A 19,578-nucleotide genomic window follows, 5' to 3' on the forward strand; every position below is an offset into this window, starting at 1 on the left:
ACTTTTTTTTTTTTTTTCTTTTTTTTTTTTTTTATCCTAAAACCTTCTGTTTATTTCCAGGCTTTCATGTAAGCTTTTCAAAGTAGTCCCTGACTTTTGGACCCCACTGTATGTCATTAGAATGTTCTTAACTGAACATACTGATTCTAAATTACAGACGAGAAGACATTCATAATTTTGTAAATATTGTTTTATTAAGGATTAATAAAAGCATTTGTGCACATGAACAAAATATTGTATAAATGAAAATATGTGATACACAGTATGTGTTACAATCACAAGGCTTGTTTGTTATATTTTAACAGCTTTTGAAATTGATCCAGGAGGGCCACCGTACCAGCAGGGCCACTTAACCCTGGTCCTGGAGGTTCCAGGTTTACACTCAGAGAACCGTGCTTCCACATTCACACTTACATGACCGATCTGCAATCTCTCATTTTACTCATGAGTGTTCGGCTTTTCTGAGAAGGTAACCTGAATATCAGATACCTTTTGAAGTCACATTTCTTTATGAGGTCTTTTTTCATTCGTATTATAATAAACTAAATGAGAAAATAAAACGGGATGAATGATTGTTTACATTCAAAGTGCCCCTGAGCACATATACATCCCAGTTGTTTTACCAACTTTAATACAGAGTCTCCCCACCCTGTGCTATCAGCAACAAACTACTAGATTCAAGAGAGATTGTGTCTGTATTTCCCCCTTCCTTCTCCTCTTGCATCAGAAGAAGAGGAAGAAGAAGAAGAACATTTTCTTGTGGTTGTGGTTGTTATATAAAGGGCATTTATATTTCCCCTTAAAAAAAATTATTTTATATATATATATATATATATATATATATATATATATATATATATATATATATATATATATATATATACACACACAAAATCTTGTGGCAGCAGTGCAATGCAGAAAATAATGCAGATACAGATTGCCAAACCCATATGGAAAGACCATTCCATCTGCCATCTTTAGAAAAATTATAACAATGCAAATAACAACATTATTATATTTTGTTCAGCGGTGTGCAGTATGCTGGCTGGTATAAATTTGCTTCAGTGATGTGACAGTGTAATGTGTAACTGGTTAAATTATTTACATGATTTAGTTCCTTCCTAAATCATGTACATTCCAAAGAAGTTGTCATAGGAATGTTGACGGGCGATCAGCGAGTGGTTCTTTGCCTTCACCTGGACGGTGTCACCTTTGACCAGGTGGAAAACTCCACCTAGGTAGCTGCTCTGCAGTTCTCTAGGGTCGTGGCAATGGACCCTTCTGGACTCCATGAGCTCCATGACATCCCCTAGATACCGCGGTGTGCTCCGCAAGACCGTGTGGGTAAACATTTTACACGTGGGCTCTCTGAAGAAGACCTTCGAGTAGATAAAGTAGTACCCCTCCTTCTGGACCTCTAGCCCCCCGTGTTTGTACGCCAGCTCGTGAGCGATGGTGTTTCCTTCTGTGTTCCACAGCAAGACTCCATCCCTGCTAGAGAGGTTGGGCGCAACTGAGAGAGAAAGAGAGAGAGAGAGAGCGAGAGAGAGAGAGTGAGAGCGAGAGTGAGAGAGAGAGCGAGAGCGAGAGCGAGAGAGAGAGAGAGCGTGAGAAAGAGCTTATATTCAGTAATCAAAATCCCTATGGGTGAAAAGCATTGAAATTCTGCCGATGGTTCAGAAATGTGAACTCACTGCCGGGTTTTAGGAGTACAAAGAGTAACATTTTGTGAAACTCTATTGACATATTATTTAGTTATATTTGATTATTTGTGATCCACAATAAATTGAGGGGCACATGAGGTAAACAAAAACTTGAAAATAATTATAACCACCTCTTTTCACCACTATTAACTCTTACCTAAATTCATTAAAAGGGAAAAACCAAAAACTCATGTTTCAGTTTACATAAAACTCCTCCTATGCCCCCAGGAGTCAATAAATGATTTACATTTGAGACCATCTTGTAATCAAACTCTTAATTTGAGTCAAGCTACCAATAAATCTTAAATCATAGGTTCAGGTCCCACCCGTTTCATTTTATTTATTCTTTTGAGACAAATTTTTTTTGCCTGACTTACGAAAAAATTTATTTAGGACCAAAAAGAAACCCTACTTCAGTTAAAACCTCTCCTTGTCCCCAGAATCTTTCTTGTGCTGAAAATTTCAGCAGGCCTAGAGGAACCCCAAGAAAGATTTTTTCATGTTTCCTCTCTTTCATTAAACAGAGATCACCTGTCTACTGTTGGATCAAAGTCTGTCAGATGTCTGTGCCAATGACATTCAGAACATTGTAACATTAAGAATTAGCAGTGAGAAAGAGATACCCACAAATCGCTAATATTGACACACCAAAAAACAAGACCCAAAAACACAAACAGAAGGTAACAATGAAGAGAGAGTTTGAGAGAAAAGGAGAGATTGTGGGTTAGAGCAGCAGTTTATGTGACTGTGCAGAGGAGGTTGCAGGGTTTTCGCTTCATGTCTTGTTCACCCACAGGGACGGAAGATAGGAAAGGTCTCATTGCATACTCCCCTGTGTGGTCTCCAACCAACCAACAGCTCTCACCACACACACACACACACACACACACACACACAGAATCCCCGTCGGCCGGGGCCTCTCTGTGCGGAGTTTGCATGTTCTCTTCGTGTCTGCATGGGTTTTCTCCGGGTACTCCAGTTTCCTCCCACAGTCCAAAGACATGCAGGTTAGGCCGATTGGAGAGTCTAAATTGCCCATAGGTATGAGTGTGTGAGTGAATGGTGTGTGTGCCCTGTCATGGACTGGCGACCTGTCCAGGGTGTATTCCTGCCTTTCGCCCAATGTATGCTGGGATAGGCTCCAGCCCCCCTGCGACACTGTTCAGGATAAGCGGGTTAAGATAATGGATAGATGGATGGATGGATGGAGTGAGGACAGAGCACTATATACTCAGTGAGCACTTTAGTATGTATTTATTAGACTTATTTTTTTTAACTTCTACTGCTGTAGCCTGTCCACTTACAGTTATGATGTGTCGTGTGTTCAGAGATGCTCTTCTGCATTCCACTGTTGTAATGTGTGGTTATTTGCTTTACTGTCACCTTCCTGTAAGCTTTGACATCTCTCATTAATTAGGCAACTGCTGCTCACTGGATTTTATTTTAGTTTTTTGCACCATTCTTTGCACACTCTAGAGACTAGTGTGCGTGGAAATCCAAGGGGATCAGCAGATACTCAAACCACCCTGTCTGCCACCAACAATCATTCCACGCTCAAAGTCACTTAGATTTTTTTCCCCATGGTTGATGTGAACATTAACTGAAGCTCCTGACCTGTATCTACATGATTGTATGCATTGCACTGCTGCCACACAATTGGCAATAAGTAGGTGTTATAAAGTAAAAATGTTCCTAATAAAGTGCTCAGTGAGTGTATATTCACTATATACTGGATATTGTTATATATGTATAAGATGCTGCAGAATTCATGAAGGCATAACATGAAATATTTGCTTTTTACACTTACACTTATAAGGAGCCTATTTCAGTCTCTTTTATTTTTTTGATAGTGTGAGTGTGATTCATCAACAAAGTCAAACGTTCAGTGTTAAACCAACTCTTACCGAGTATACCCAGCATGGTCTCTATCCTGCTCATAATTACTCTGTTACAGTTGAAGTAACACAGAACATTTTACTGTGCAGATGAGTGTAAAACCTTGAATTTGCTTTTACAAATCTGATGTGCACACAGCCTTGGCTGGATGTGTGTGTATGAGCCTCACTTGTCAGGTGCGCTGTGGGCTTTGATGGTTTCATCATCAGGTCGCTGCCCTTCACTGGCTGTTTGTCTGAGTCAGAGAAAACGTACATTCAAGAGATGCCCTTCAGTGCATTAGATTTTCAGTCTGGTTAAATACACATATGCAAAATGTTTGTAAAAATCATATATGTTTAATTTTGCCTGATTATGGCCCTTTTTATCTATAGTGACATACCCGAAAGGAATGGGAATGCTATATTATATCTGTACGACATACACAATTCTTAGGATCGCTATATAAAACTCATGGATATTAAAGTGCTATATATGTAATAAAAATAAATAAAAAATTTTTTAAAAAAGGGAATTAATGTTAGAATTACATATGCTAGTTCTATAACACCTCGGTATTTAATGCTTTCTATATACTCCATTTGTGTTTCTTGTATGTTTTGAATACATTTTGCACATTAGTATATACAGTATAAAAGGGACCATAATCATTTTAAAATAAATATTTTCTCTACGTTTCATTTAGTAAAAACATTCGAAACAACATATATAGTGTTAAGGAACCATTTGCATATGGGTATGTGCTGTATGTTTTACATTAATTCATACTGTATCTAAATAAGCCCATACTGGACGAGGCCGTGCACACATGTGCCACCATAAATGCATTCATATACAAATACACTCAGCGTGGATCTGTAGGGTAGAAAGAGCCAGCCTCACCCTGGGATATTTTCTCCGCTCGTTCAACATCACTCGCAGTACCCTGTGAAGGAACAGAGCATCTAAGGTTATCACTGTCCACGTCCCATGTCAATGGCACAAATGTCCGATATTTAAGTGTGTGAGTGTGTGTGTGTGCGCATGTGTGCCGTGCGTGTGCGTGTGTGTGTATGTATGTATGTGTGTGTGTGTGTGTGTGTGTGTGTGTGTGTGCGTGTGTGCATGCACTTGTCTAACAGGGGACTATGGAGTCATTACACAAAGAGGGGACCTAATTGCATGTGTGTGCCTGTAAATGGTAAATGGTAAATGGCAGGGATTTATATAGCGCCTTTATCCAAAACGCTGTACAATTGATGCTTCTCCATTCACCCATTCATACACACACTCACACACCGACGGCGATTGGCTGCCATGCAAGGCCCCGACCAGCTCATCACGGGGCATTAGGAGGTTAGGTGTCTTGCTCAGGGACACTTCGACACAGCCCGGGCGGGGGATCGAACCGGCAACCCTCCGACTGCCAGACGACTGCTCTTACTGCCTGAGCCATGTTGCCCCATGTTGCCTGTGTGTGTGTGTGTGTGTGTGTGTGTGTGTGTGTGTGTGCGTGTGCGTGTGCGTGTGCGTGTGCGTGTGCGTGTGCGTGTGCGTGTGCGTGTGCGTGTGCGTGTGTGTGTGAGCACGTGTGTCTGTGTGTGTGTGTGTGTGTGTATGTATGTATGTACGTGTGTATGTATGTACGTGTGTATGTGTGTGTGTGTATATATGTGTGTGTGTGTGTATACGTGTATGTAAGTGTGTGTGTATACGTGTATGTGAGTGTGTATGTGTGTGTGTGTGTGTGTGTGTGTGTATGTATGTACATGCGTATGTGTGTGTATGCGTGTGTATGTATGTGTGTGTATATGTGTGTGTGTGTGTGTGTGTGTGAGTGTGTGTGAGTGTGTGTGAGAGTCTTTGTTATAGAGGAGCATGAGGAAAATGAGAAGTGATGGCTCAGTTTGTGGAGCACATGGAACAAGCCCTCAGCTGACCAGCACACAGGGACGTCACGGAAATGAAAATTTCCAAGAAGCACACACTCACTCTCACACTCTCACACTCTCAAACTCTCAAACTCACACATACAGACATATCTACCCTGCAGACTGAGTTTATGCAAAAAACTGCAACATACAGACAGGGTTACAGTGCTACCACACAATGCATGAAATGACTGGGCTACATACTTTCTTTTTTGTCCAAAACCAACTTACTGAAACTGAAAGGAGAGATTACAGCCCTTTCCCAAACCTCATAGTAACAGTCTACACACATTCTAAATTAAGAGATTATACAGATTCGAGAACAGGAACTCACTGTAATTACAGCCACATTCAAATTCTATTTCAGGAACTCAAAAATACAAGCACACTCAGATTACAGAACTGTTAATGAGATTGCATAACATGCAAACTGAAGACAGCTGAATTAGATCGGTGATATATGTGTTAAATGTCCTTTGGTGTAACGTAATTTATGTTTACATTTTACATTTGTTCTTGGTAACACAAGGCACATATGGTCATATGAATATGGAAAGTACCCAGTGATGTACATTCAAGAACTAACACCCTGCAAGTCCATTAAATAAATAAATAAATGAATAAAGGGATGAACAGACGGACAGAAAGACAGAGAGGCGGTGTGATGGGACTCACCGGAGGACCTGTAGAGGTGTACAGGTGGTATATGAAGCATGCTTCCACCACCATGCCACACAGAGCCAGGGACAACAGCAGGTACAGAGGCCAGATGGCAGTGCCCCGCCGGCGGGGGACCGGGTTGGCAGGTAAGGGGTAGCCAGCCTGGCCATCTACCACAAACACCGGGGGGTACACCACACCGGCCTCGGCCGTGCCAGCGGGACGCATGGCGTCTCTCTCCAGAAGAAGGGCAAAGGTTCAGGGGTCCGCCGCAGAGACAGAGGGCAGGGCGCTCAGAGGAACGGCGTGATCTGCTCTCTTCAGGTCTGGGGTGACGCGGGCGAGCGAGGCAGCGAGAGAGGCGAGAAACTTTAAGCGCTGCAGGTGACGGAAACAACGAAAAAAAGATGTAAACTCTCAGGTTCAAAGGAAAACCCAGCCAGTGCGGCGAGCCGTCAGCCCCCACAAATGTATCCTTATCATTTCTGGATGTGTGAACAAGCTCAGGGTGGAAATACCTTCAGCTGACTCCTCTGCCTTTCCGTCTCTCGCCAGTGATGAGAGTGTGAGAGGTGAGTATGATCAATGATCACGTACGAGGGTCTACAGTATGTCCGTATGTATGTGACACTGTCAATGCAGTCTTTATAATATACACCCCTCTGCCTCCGTCAATGTGTCTGTCACTACCTTCAGGCTGAACATACTTCCTATTTTTCTCTTCACACACTTCTCTCTCTCTCTCTCTCTCAGAATCTCATGAGCTCAAAGGATAAGAGGCGAAGATGGTGTAGCCTTCCCAATACAAGACAAACATTTTTAACAAATAGACTTTCCCCTCCATTCAACCATCAATTCCTCTATTTGCAATTTACTTTCCTCCCAGTTTGTTTATCTTAGATTATCTCTTTTTGTTTATTCCATTTGTGGAGAGATTTTGGAATGGAGACAGCTGACTTTGTTCGGTGATATACAGTATGTGTTAAATGTCCTTTGGTGTAATGTAATTTGCGATTACATTTTACATTTGTTCACAAGGCACATCTGTCAGATGAATGTGGAAAGTACCTAGTGATGTACATTCAACAACTAACACCCTGCAAGTCCATTAAATAAATAAATAAATGAATAAAGGAATGAACAGACATATAGACGGACAGACTTTGATTATTTTTTTTTGTTCTAGTGACCAGGAAAATGAACGATATATACAGCCTAAAACAGAACATGTCAACGGCTATGTGTTTGCAACCGACAGTTCTAAATCTAAATGCACAAAAATATTTATTCCTGTCTGTGGCTGGAGACAAACCACTGCGTGACCTGTTCTCACACTTACATAAGTGTAAAGACACATACATAAGCATCCATATAGCCAGCATGCAAAGTATAGACTGTGCTTCACATACATATATAGCACCAGATGAGTATTATAGGACAGTGTTAAATGAGGGCTACAGGCCAGAGCCATCGGCATCAATAACACATACAAATCAAACAATTACAGAAATAAGAGCCTCCCAGCTAATGGAATAGCATGAGTAGTCTAAAACTGAAAGATTCAGCCTGGACCCAGCCTCCAAAAATGTTTTTTTTTTTAAATGTCATTAAAATGTAACTTAAGGATGACTTGATATGAAAACATAGGAAGGTAAGAATGATAAAATGATGATAAAAACCAGCCATTCAGTGAATGTATTTGTTGTCATAATGGCATGAGAATAAGCCCATGTGTTATTATTGAACCTTAAACTGGGTTCCTGCTGCTCACATGACAACTGCAACTAGAGTCATCTGAAACTGGATAATTATGGAGGCTTTTTTGAAGAAATTACTTGAGGAGCAAATCTTGATATAACAAGTATTGCATTGTGAGACAGTGCTGTAATCTGAGGTCCAGGCCTACCTGGTAGACTAATGTTGTCAATATTGTCAACTGCCGCTGACTGGATTTTTTTCACACCATTCTGAGTCAATTCTAGACACTGTTGTACATGAAAATCCCAGGAGATGAGCAGCAACAGAAATACACAAACCAGCCTGTCTGGCCCCAACACTCATGTCATGAGATTGACAGAATCTGATCTCAGTGATTTCTGTCACAGAGATAAAAAATGTTCCCCATTCTGATGGTTGATGTGAACATTAACTGAAGCTCCTGACCCGTATCTGCATGATTTTATGCATTGCACTGCTGCCACATGATTGGCTGATTAGATAAACAGGTGTTCCTAACAAAAGGGCTCAGTGAGTGTACTTAAGAGGATGGGTAAGTGTGTCTGGCAGAGCAGTTCGAGCAATTTTGAAGTGCATATTTTCCATATATATATTCAAAAATGTGGTTAGACCAGTCATGAGAGGGGAAATAATAGAGGGCACACACTGGACTTTCACTGCAGACTCAGCAGGAAAACAAGGATGTGAGAAGATGTGCGCAAATGTTATAAACACCACAGGAGCCATGAATGATCCAAGTGACATCACGAGGAATGCATCCATAAAGAGGGTTTTTATTCTTTCTTCTGAGATTGTGAAACTGTTGTAGCAGGAATTTGGAGAGTAAAGAGGAAGTTCCTGGAAGAAAGAAAAGCCCTCTTTCCGTTGGAAAGAGGAACTCCCACACAGTTGACTACGCACCCACGATACACCCCCCAAAACACCCCATCATGTCTGCCCACATTTCAATGATGTACACGAGTGTCACATGCCATAACACCCTGGGGAGGACAGGAGAGCCCTTTCAGCTCAGTCAGCATTGACGACTCTCTCTCCTACGGCGATGTGACATTTCCCTGGTCTCAGCCACCTACTGTGGAAAGAAGCACGCATTTTAAAAGGCCGATTCGTAACGTAGTCGTCACAGTGTGTGCCTGCTTAACCAGTAGGCATGGTCCTCGGATTAATTGCTTCCTGCAAACCGCGCCCTTGCCACAAGCATCCTCACCTTCTGCATCTCATTTATGGATCTCACTCTTATTCACACCTGTATGCCATTGATGTCACTGCCATACACACCTGTAACTCCCAAATCCTATTCTAATTCACATCCAACTGTCAGAATGTGAAAAACTAATCGAAATACGCAAGCCATGATGATTTGGGATGTGTTTAAATACTTAATTTGGGGATTTTAGTTTACTAGCATAAACAGACTGTTTAATTTTATGATTGGAAATGTGCTTTCCATAAGGAAAATTTATGAATAAACGTTCAATTTGAAAGTATTTTTCGATTACAATTGCGATATCTTACGATTAGAACACACAGTTATCTCATCCAGGCTAATACACTTTCCCAGCTTGCACAAATTAAATGAGCATTAAATACTCCAACCAGAAACATGCAGAATGAACATAAGGTATTTTAAGAAATTCAAGAAAATTGAGTTCGGACATCTTCATTGGTTAAACTCAAACGAAAATAAGAATAAATAAATAAATTACTTAATACTGCTCTATGGGGAGTTTAGGCAAGGCTAAACTGTAACTAAATTATGAAGTATATTGTGACAAATCCTTTGCGCTTCGCATCCACCACCACTTCCATGCCTGCCTCCATTTCTGTGTCTGTCCCCTGTTTCTCCTCTTTCTCTCCACTTACAGATGCTGATGTGTCTCACCTCCTGCTCTCCCACCGCCCTACTACTTGTGCCCTGGACCCCATCCCCTCAAACCTCTTTCAGGCAATCACGCCTGACATCCTCCCGTTTGTCACCTCCCTTGTTAACTCCTCTCTGTCCTCTGGCTGCTTTCCCTCATCATTCAAGAGGGCCTAAAGAAACCCACTCTAGACCCCTCCTGCATTCAAAACTACCGTCCAGTATCTCTCCTTCCTTTTCTATCCAAATGTATTGAACGAGCCGCCTCCAACCAACTCTCTTCCTTCCTCTCTTAGAATAACCTGCTGGACCCCCACCAGTCCAGCTTCAGACCTGGCCACTCGACGGAGACTGCACTCCTCTCTGTCAACGAGTCCCTTCAGGCTGCACGAGCAACCTCTCTCCCCTCTGTCCTGATCCTTCTTGACCTCTCTGCGGCGTTCGACACGGTCAACGACTCTATCCTCTTAGCCTCCCTGGCATCTACAGGGATCTGTGGCACAGCCTTAGAGTGGATCCAATCTTATCTCTCTGGTCGGTCCTCCCAGGTGTCCTGGGCTGGAGGAGTGTCAACCCCTCGCCCCCTTGTTACAGGAGTCCCCCAGGGCTCAGTCCTCGGACTGTCGTGTCTAGGAAACGACAGAGTCCAAATCTTCAATTTGTCGAAAAACATTTTCGCGAGGGAAAAGACGACACCAGGCAGCAAGATCTTCAGGAAAATCAGACTTTATTAGCACACGTGCATAAAGCCGGATCAGCTCTCCAGAACTGAACCCCGACTGGCATTTGTACACCCATTTTATACACAGTTACTCCACCTACAACTCCTCCTAAAACCTCATTCTGGCAAATCACCCACACTTTACTTATCGTAACTCCTCCCAACGCTCCTCCCACAACGTCATTGTGGCAAATTGCCAACGGTCCTTATGCTCTGCCAACTCTGTACAAAGTTCAGGGCATTCTGCCAACTACGTGTCCTCACTTCACCCCGCACCTGCTCTTGGCAAACTACCAGACCTCATAAAGTTCTGGATGCCCTCCCTCTAACACGTCATCCATACACGTCACTCTGTATCTTTCGCTTTTATAAGACAAACTAAGCAGCAGTAATCATTGAAAATATACATACAAACTAAACATTTCATTAATATTCACTTCTAATATACTTTTCTAATATACAGACATACTAAACATTTGATTAATTATTCTCTTCTAAGGGAATAAATGTACGTAGCATTCTTTGCTCTCATTTCAACAGTTTTCACTGTGGTTTCTTGCGTTTTCATAAGCTCAGCTATAATTAATGTTCAAGGTCAAATAGATACACTTCTGGCATAAAACATTGAGAGTCCCGGAGAAATCAGCTGTACAGTCATATCTTGCTCTGCCCGTGTCCTTGACAGTTTGGTCTACACAGTACACAGTTCAAGACGGCCCCCCCCCCCAGGGTACATATCATACTTTAATACAGATATATTGATAAACTTTTAGCACACATCGTCGAGAGTTTTGGAGGAACCAGCCTGCTCACTAAGGTGGAGTCTGATTTTGACTTGTGATTGGTTATCATGCTTTTAGGAGGGAGATCTTTCGTTCTGTGAATTTTCCCCTACAGGACCCCTCCTCTTCTCCATCTACACGAGATCCCTTGGCCCCGTTATCTCTGCTCATGGCATCTCCTATCATTGTTATGCCAATGACACCCAACTCTTTCTCTCCTTCCCCCCATCAGACACACAGGTCTCTACCCGTATCTCCGCCTGCCTGAGAGACATCCAGAGCTGGATGGGCAACCACCATCTAAAGCTCAACCCAGGTAAGACGGAGGTGATCTTCATCCCTGCTTTAACCTCTCCCTTCTCTGATTTCTCCATCTCACTAGGGGATACCACAGTGACCTCATCCCCTAGTGCAAGAAACCTTGGAGTGGTAATGGACAACAGGCTATCCTTCTCCAAGAACATCGCTACGGTGACCCGGGTGTGCAGGTTCTTCCAGTACAACATCCGGAGAATCCGACCCTTTCTCACCACCTACTCCACTCAGCTCCTTGTTCAAGCAATGGTCCTGTCCCGCCTGGACTATTGCAATTCTCTGCTGGCTGGCCTTCCAGCATCTGCCATCAGACCCCTACAACTCATCCAGAATGCTGCAGCCCGTCTGGTTTTCAATGTTCCCAGACATTCACTCAGCAACATTGCTCAGCAACCTCCACTGACTGCCTGTTATGGCTCGAATCAAATTTAAAACTTTGGTGCTCACATACCAGTCAGATAAAGGATCAGCCCCTGAATATATTCAATCCCTTATCAAGACCTATACACCAACAAGACCCCTCCATTCTGCCACTACGTGCCGCCTGGCGCCTCCCCCTCACCACACCTGCACCTCACGCTCACGACTGCTGTCTGTCCTGGTCCCACGGTGGTGGAATGACCTCCCGGTGGATGTCAGAACGGCAGTCTCTGACCTCCTTCAAGCGCAGACTGAAGACCCATCTCTTCAGGCTACACCTTTCCCTCCCCAACTCACAATCACCGTGATTAGCCTTAGACCGTAATGGCACTTATGTATAGATATCGTTACTTGTATAGGTATTGTTGTTTTTTTTGGCTGTTGTATTGTTGTATTCTAGCTGCCAACTGTGGTATGCTAGTTTGAAAGTTGATTGTACTCTTCAAGGGTTCTGAATTTCTCTATGTTTACACTAGGACTCGAAACTGTACTGTCCTCTCAGGTCCACTTTTGCACGTGTTCTTGTGTTTGATTTGCACTTTGTTGTACGTCGCTCTGGATAAGAGCGTCTGCTAAATGCCACGTAATGTAATGTTTCTGTAAATAAATAAAAACATATTGGTTTGTCCATTAGAAACCTGGCATTTTATTATTATTATTAGTAGTAGTTGAAGAAGTAGTAGTAGTAGTAGTAGTAGGATTATTGTCCATCCATCCATCCATCCATTATCTGAACCCGCTTATCCTGATCAGGGTCAGCCTATCCCAGCATACATTGGGCGAAAGGCAGGAATACACCCTGGACAGGTCGCCAGTCCATCGCAGGGCACACACACCATTCACTCACACACTCATGCCTACGGGCAATTTAGACTCTCCAATCGGCCTAACCTGCATGTCTTTGGACTGTGGGAGGAAACCGGAGTACCCGGAGGAAACCCACGCAGACACGGGGAGAACATGCAAACTCCGCACAGAGAGGCCCCGGCCGACGGGGATTCGAACCAAGGACCTCCTTGCTGTGAGGCGGCAGTGCTACCCACTGCACCATCCGTGCCGCCAGGATTATTGTTATTATTACTATTATTAGTTGCAGTAGTAGAAGTACTAATCCTTGCATGTACATGTATACAGTGCTTTTTTCACCAGCTCGTGACTTAATGCGCTTTACAATGATGAGGGAGAAACACGCATTTTGACATAATGGTCACTCAAATTTGATGAGTAGGTTCATCAACGAGAAAAACAAAGAGATAACAAAGAGAGTAAATTTCCATTATTTATTTTAGACATTTTTAGACATTCTTTAAGACATAGTGTACACATGCCCTGTTCACCAAGAACCAACATACAAATTCTAAATACATGAAAGTTACATTTAGAAATGTACTATACGTATATAAAACTGAATCAAATCTTTAAAATATCTGAATCTGCAGGAATGATGAGTGTTAGGGGATGGAGATGGGAAGGGGGCCAAGATGATTTCTGAACAGTGGATCATAAGTCTTCGGAGGGGGGATGACCAATGGTTGTGACACACTTGGGTAGATGGTAGACAAGTGATGCAGCTGCATTTTGGATTTGCTGGCCTTTGTGTTTCTGTGCTGAACTGTATTCTGCCTTTTTCCTGAGTAAAGAAGGTGTTCAGGTGGATGGTGGATATCCAGCATCTGTAAGCAGCATTGGTAGCAGTTCTGTCATTGCATTATAGACACAGAGGTCCATGCATGCAATAATGACCATAGTAAAATAAAATGAGAAGACATACATCTACAGCATACAGTCAGTCCTTACTGATTTTAAGCCAAAAATACTAAATCCTTGAAAACACAATACATTTTCACAAAGTAGTCTTGGGTTTTGTGATTGCGATGAACAGAATATGAAGTAATTTATTGCTGAGGTGATATTGCTTGGGTGATGTTTAGAGCCTATGAGTCTGTGGATTACCCACAGAATAAATTAGAATCCAATAGGACTTACCTCAACTAAAGGTCATAGTGAGAGGACCATCAATGTTCATCTGGCTGAGCACAGGTGCCTGAACCTTCCCATTGTTATTCTGGATGGACACCAAAGGTGTGGTGGCTGTGGATGACCCTCCATTTTGTCCCACTGGACATGGAGGAACAGATGGAGCCACGTCTTCACCCATGGCACCGGACCCAAGAGAAAATTCAAGTCATTACAATATCCTATTTCTTGGTCATGGAGTGAAAGTAAGAACAACATTTTTTTTTTAGTTTGTCTGTCATTGCTCTTACCAAGATTTTTCTCCAGTTCCAGAGCGAGGTCGTTCTGGTCCGCTTTCCTCAGGGCATGTAATGCCACCTTCCCTGCATCTTTTTCCCCAAAGGCCGCTATCATCTGCTCCACTATGTCCTCCACAGATTTGTTCTCCAGTCTGCCCTTTCCAATGGGTTTAAAACCCTCAGGCAAATCGTTTGAGAGCCAGAATTTAAATTTCCTCAGATCCTCTGCCAACATATCATCCAGGGTGGAAATGAGCAAGGACTGGACAGACATTGTCGCTTACTTGACAAAGAGGAGATATTAGCAGTGAGAAAATGCACAAAGGGTATACAATGTAAAAAAATGCAAACAATCTATCTCTTTCTGTACCTGAATATTTATTGCACACATTCCTGTTCAGTAGAGTTTGGTTCCAGGCAAATTGCAGTGCAGTATTACCCTTCACAGGCTTCCTGTTCTTCAAGTAGGTCATAAATTCTAATTTCCTATAACATATCATGTTGCATCACCAGGGCTGTAGCACAGAAATCTGGGCTCCATACATATCTCTGCCTACAATAACATGTATCCAGCACACAACAACATTAACCTTATTTAACAGACCAAGGCGTCTGATTAAATCTCTATTTTAATTACCCACCAATTGTAGTCTACACTACAAACACTACAGACAGAGTTGGTTGAGAACTCATTATAATCAGGAGAAGAGTTGTAATCTTAAACAAATAAATGTAAATAAAAGTAATAAATGCTTTGATTTATTCACAGATAAACAAAGTGCCCAATGTTGCTTTTACTACTAATGTTTTACAGTGTACTACCAAAATACATTCAAACAAGGTGGAGCCATCTCAGTAAAATGTGTCTCCATTATCAAAATATACAGACAGTCCAGTGGCAACTTTAAATCTCTCGTCACCAATGAACAACTGCGAGACCCATCCTCAGGCTCGACTAGATGTCAGTTTTGAACAGTGTAAAAGTATGCGACTTACCTTATTAATTCACCCCAATCTACCTATAGTTTCACTTTCTCCTATTTCCTATGACTGCCTCTACAGAGGATAATGTAATTATGTAATATGAGTACGGCTCTTAAAGACACAGGTACCACTCTAAATAAGCAGCTTCTGCTACTGCCATGTTTTCTTTGGCATCCTGCCAAACATGATTGGTGTCTTTTACACATCTCCCAACAAAATATTGAGAGAATAGTTATCTTTCTGGAGTTCATATTTATATATATATATATATATATATATATATATATATATATATATATATATATATATATATATATTTATGTATATATAGTCAGGTCCATAAATATTGGGACATCTTTTTGGCTCTATACGCCACCACAATGGATTTGAAATTAAACTAACAAGATGTACTTTAACTGCAGACTTTCAGCTTTAATTTGAGGGTATTTACATCCAAATCAGGTGAACGGTGTAGGAATTACAACAGTTTCTATATGTGCCTCCCACTTTTTAAGGGACCAAAAGTAATGGGACAAACTAACAATCATAAATCAAACTTTCACTTTTTAATACTTGGTTGCAAATCCTTTGCAGTCAATTACAGCCTGAAGTCTGGAACGCATAGACATCACCAGACGCTGGGTTTCATCCCTGGTGATGCTCTGCCAGGCCTCTACTGCAACTGTCTTCAGTTCCTGCTTGTTCTTGGGGCATTTTCCCTTCAGTTTTGTCTTCAGCAAGTGAAATGCATGTTCAATCGGATTCAGGTCAGGTGATTGACTTGGCCATTGCATAACATTCCACTTCTTTGCCTTAAAAAACTCTTTGGTTGCTTTCGCAATATGCTTCGGATCTTTGTCCGTCTGCACTGTGAAGCGGCGTCCAATGAGTTCTGAAGCATTTGCCTGAATATGAGCAGATAATATTGCCCGAAACACTTCAGAATTCATCCTGCTGCTTTTGTCAGCAGTCACATCATCAATAAATACAAGGGATCCAGTTCCATTGGCAGCCATACATGCCCACGCCATGACATTACCACCACCATGCTTCACTGATGAGGTGGTATGTTTTGGATCATGAGCAGTTCCTTTCCTTCTCCATGCACTTCTCTTCCCATCATTCTGGTACAAGTTGATCTTTGTCTCATCGGTCCATAGGATGTTGTTTCAGAACTGTAACGGCTTTTATAGATGTTGTTTGGCAAACTCTAATCTGGTCTTCCTGTTTTTGAGGCTCACCAGTGGTTTACATCTTGTGGTGAACCCTCTGTATTCACTCTGGTGAAGTCTTCTCTTGATTGTTGACTTTGACACACATACACCTACCTCCTGGAGAGTGTTCTTGATCTGGCCAACTGTTGTGAAGGGGTTTTTCTTCACCAGGGAAATAATTATTCTGTCATCCACCACAGTTGTCTTCTGTGGTCTTCTGGGTCTTTTGGTCTTGCTGAGCTCACCGGTGCGTTCTTTCTTTTTAAGAATGTTCCAAACAGTTGATTTGGCCACACCTAATGTTTTTGCTATCTCTCTGATGGGTTTGTTTTGATTTTTCAGCCTAATGATGGCTTGCTTCACTGATAGTGACAGTTCTTTGGATCTCATATTGAGAGTTGACAGCAACAGATTCCAAATGCAAATAGCACACTTGAAATGAACTCTAGACCTTTTATCTGCTCCTTGTAAATGAGATAATGAGGGGATAACACACACTTGGCCATGGAACAGCTGAGCAGCCAATTGTCCCATTACTTTTGGTCCCTTAAAAAGTGGGAGGCACATATAGAAACTGTTGTAATTCCTACACCGTTCACCTGATTTGGACGTAAATACCCTCAAATTAAAGCTGAAAGTCTGCAGTTAAAGCATAAGTGAAGTTTCATTTCAAATCCATTGTGGTGGTGTATAGAGCCAAAAAGAAGAGAATTGTGTCGATGTCCCAATATTTATGGACCTGACTGTATATTTATATATATATATATATATATACATATATACAGTGGCTTCAGAAAGTATTCAGACCCACTTTTTCCACACTTTTGCATAAAATTTTATGATTGATAGGCCATTTCTTTCACTCTAGATTTTACATTTACATTTTAGTCATTTGGCAGACGCTTTTAATCCAAAGTGCATAGGTTCTTCCACAAGTCAAAGCATCACATCCATAACTAGGAAAATACATAGGAAGTGCTGTTTTACACATATAGTCATCATAAGTGCAATTTCTTTTCTTTTTTTTTGGGGGGGGGGGGTTAGACAAGAGGGATTGGGATATCAGAAAGGGGGGCGGGGGAAATCAGGAGGGAGGACTAAGGTAGAGTTTGAAAAGGTGTGTTTTTAGTCTGCGTCGAAATAGGGGGAGGGATTTGCTGTCCTGACAGTAAGTCATTCCACCACTGAGGAACCAGAACAGAAAACAGGTGTGAACGTGCAGCTCGACTGCCAGGTGCTCGTAGTCAGGGAACCATAAGGCGACCAGAGCTGGCAGACCGGAGTGGTCTAGCTGGGGAGTAGGGAGTGATCAAGGATTGTATGTAAGGTGGGGCAGTCCCCTCAGCAGCCTGACATGCTGATCTCCTGAGCTTTCACCAATCTTACACAAATCCTTACTGGGAATGACACAGTTTATATGCAGTATCTGAACAAAGGGGGGATCTAGCCAGAAGGAAGTCTTCACACATGTGATAATTCAATCCCTTCTTGGTTCCTCTTCCTGGCTAGATCAATGACTCTTTACACATTATAATTTCTATTCACCTGGGGTTGCTTTCCAATGGCTCTCAGCTCCTAAGTTTTGGGGGAGAGCTTGCATTTCAAAAAGGGTGCTTAACACCCAGACAGAGACAGGATAAGAAGTGGAGACATACAGGTTTTACTATTGAGACTGTGAATAAATATATTACTAAAGAAAACACCAAGATCAAACATGACTGAGCTCTTCTGTCCTCCCCAGGGTGTTATGGCATGTGACAATGGTGTACATCATTGAAATGTGTCGGATGCATGCGGCAATAGGAAGCCAGTGGAGGCCAATGAGAAGCGGGGTGACATGAGCCGACCTGGGCTGACTGGTGATCAGGCGGGCTTCAGCATTCTGGACCAGCTGGAGGGGCTTGATGGCACACGCTGGGAGACCGGCTAGGAGGGAGTTGCAGTAATCCAGGCGGGAAATGACGAGAGCCTGGACTAGGAGCTGGGTGGCTTTCTCCGTCAGGAGATGACGGATACGGCGTATATTGTACAGAAAGAACCTGCAGGTTCTGGCAGTGGAGGATACTTGTGGAGCCAGGGTGAGGCAGTTATCAAGAGTTACCCCAAGATTCTTTGCCGTACGGGAGGAGGAAACTAAAAAGTCCTCAACAGTCAGTGACACTCAGCCAATCTACACTCAAGAATCCAAAAATGCATAGTTGTTCCTCAGCTATGTGTAGGCAGACTCCAAAAGGACACATGGAAACTAAATTATATTACGGGTTGTATGAGGTGTAAAATAATGCATTTTGCTTACTAAACTATACAACACTTTTTATCCTGAAAAAAAGAAGAAGCCCCCACAGCCTGCCCCAGTGAAGTCATCACATGTTACATTTTGGACCAAAAGCCTTTCAGAAAATAAAGTATGTGATTTAACTGGGAGTACACTGCAGAAGTTTGGTTCAGTCTCAACTTCTACTGGGACTGTGGAACAGCTAAGAGTAGTTTATTGGAGGACGTGAGACCTCAGAGTCACATATGGGGAGAGTAGGTCCGTGATGTACAAGGGAGCCAGCTGATTAAGTGCTTTAAAAACAAAAGGTGATTCCCTTTAAGTACCAGTGAGAAGTCTCGCAACAGCATTTTGAACTGTAACCATGAGAGAAGTGACTGATTGACACTGTCATAAAGAGAATTGCAGTAGTCTAAAAGAGAACTGATAAAAACATGTATAATTTATTTCTAGATAATTAAAAGAGAGTAATGATTTTAGTTTGGCTCTTAATTGGAAGAAGCTCCCATTTATAATCAAGTTTACCTGCCTGTTAAATCTGAGCAACTCCTTGGTTCCTGCCATGGGATTTGAAAAATGGGCACAGTTCACCTTAATTTTCTTGAATGCAGTTAATAGATTTTGGATGGCCATACAGTTTTGGAATCATTTAATTGGAGGAAGTTGTTGGCCATCCAACACTTAATTTATGGTTTTGCTGGGGTATCATCCGCATAACAACGGTAAGAGATATTATACTTGTGGATAATATCTCCCAGGGGCAGCATAGATGGAGAAAAGGATAGGCCCAAGAATGGGCCCTTGAGGGGCCCCACATGCGATGGAGGCAGTGGAGGAGAAGTGCT

General features: G+C 42.3%; 1 protein-coding gene across 1 annotated transcript; it reads right to left on the bottom strand.

The window, feature by feature from the left end:
- Positions 1–869: 869 nt before the first annotated feature.
- tnfsf14 (TNF superfamily member 14) lies at positions 870–6,850 on the bottom strand. The gene is made up of 5 exons (XM_061224548.1): positions 6,688–6,850; positions 6,185–6,547; positions 4,482–4,524; positions 3,769–3,834; positions 870–1,513 (listed from the first exon to the last, which is right to left on the bottom strand). Exons 2-5 carry the CDS (start codon positions 6,395–6,397, stop codon positions 1,122–1,124), a joined length of 714 nt encoding a protein of 237 aa, XP_061080532.1. The 5' UTR covers positions 6,398–6,547; positions 6,688–6,850; the 3' UTR covers positions 870–1,121.
- Between the last annotated feature and the right edge of the window lie 12,728 nt (positions 6,851–19,578).

This window comes from Conger conger, chromosome 16, assembly GCF_963514075.1.
Source record: "Conger conger chromosome 16, fConCon1.1, whole genome shotgun sequence".
Lineage (NCBI taxonomy): Eukaryota > Metazoa > Chordata > Actinopteri > Anguilliformes > Congridae > Conger > Conger conger.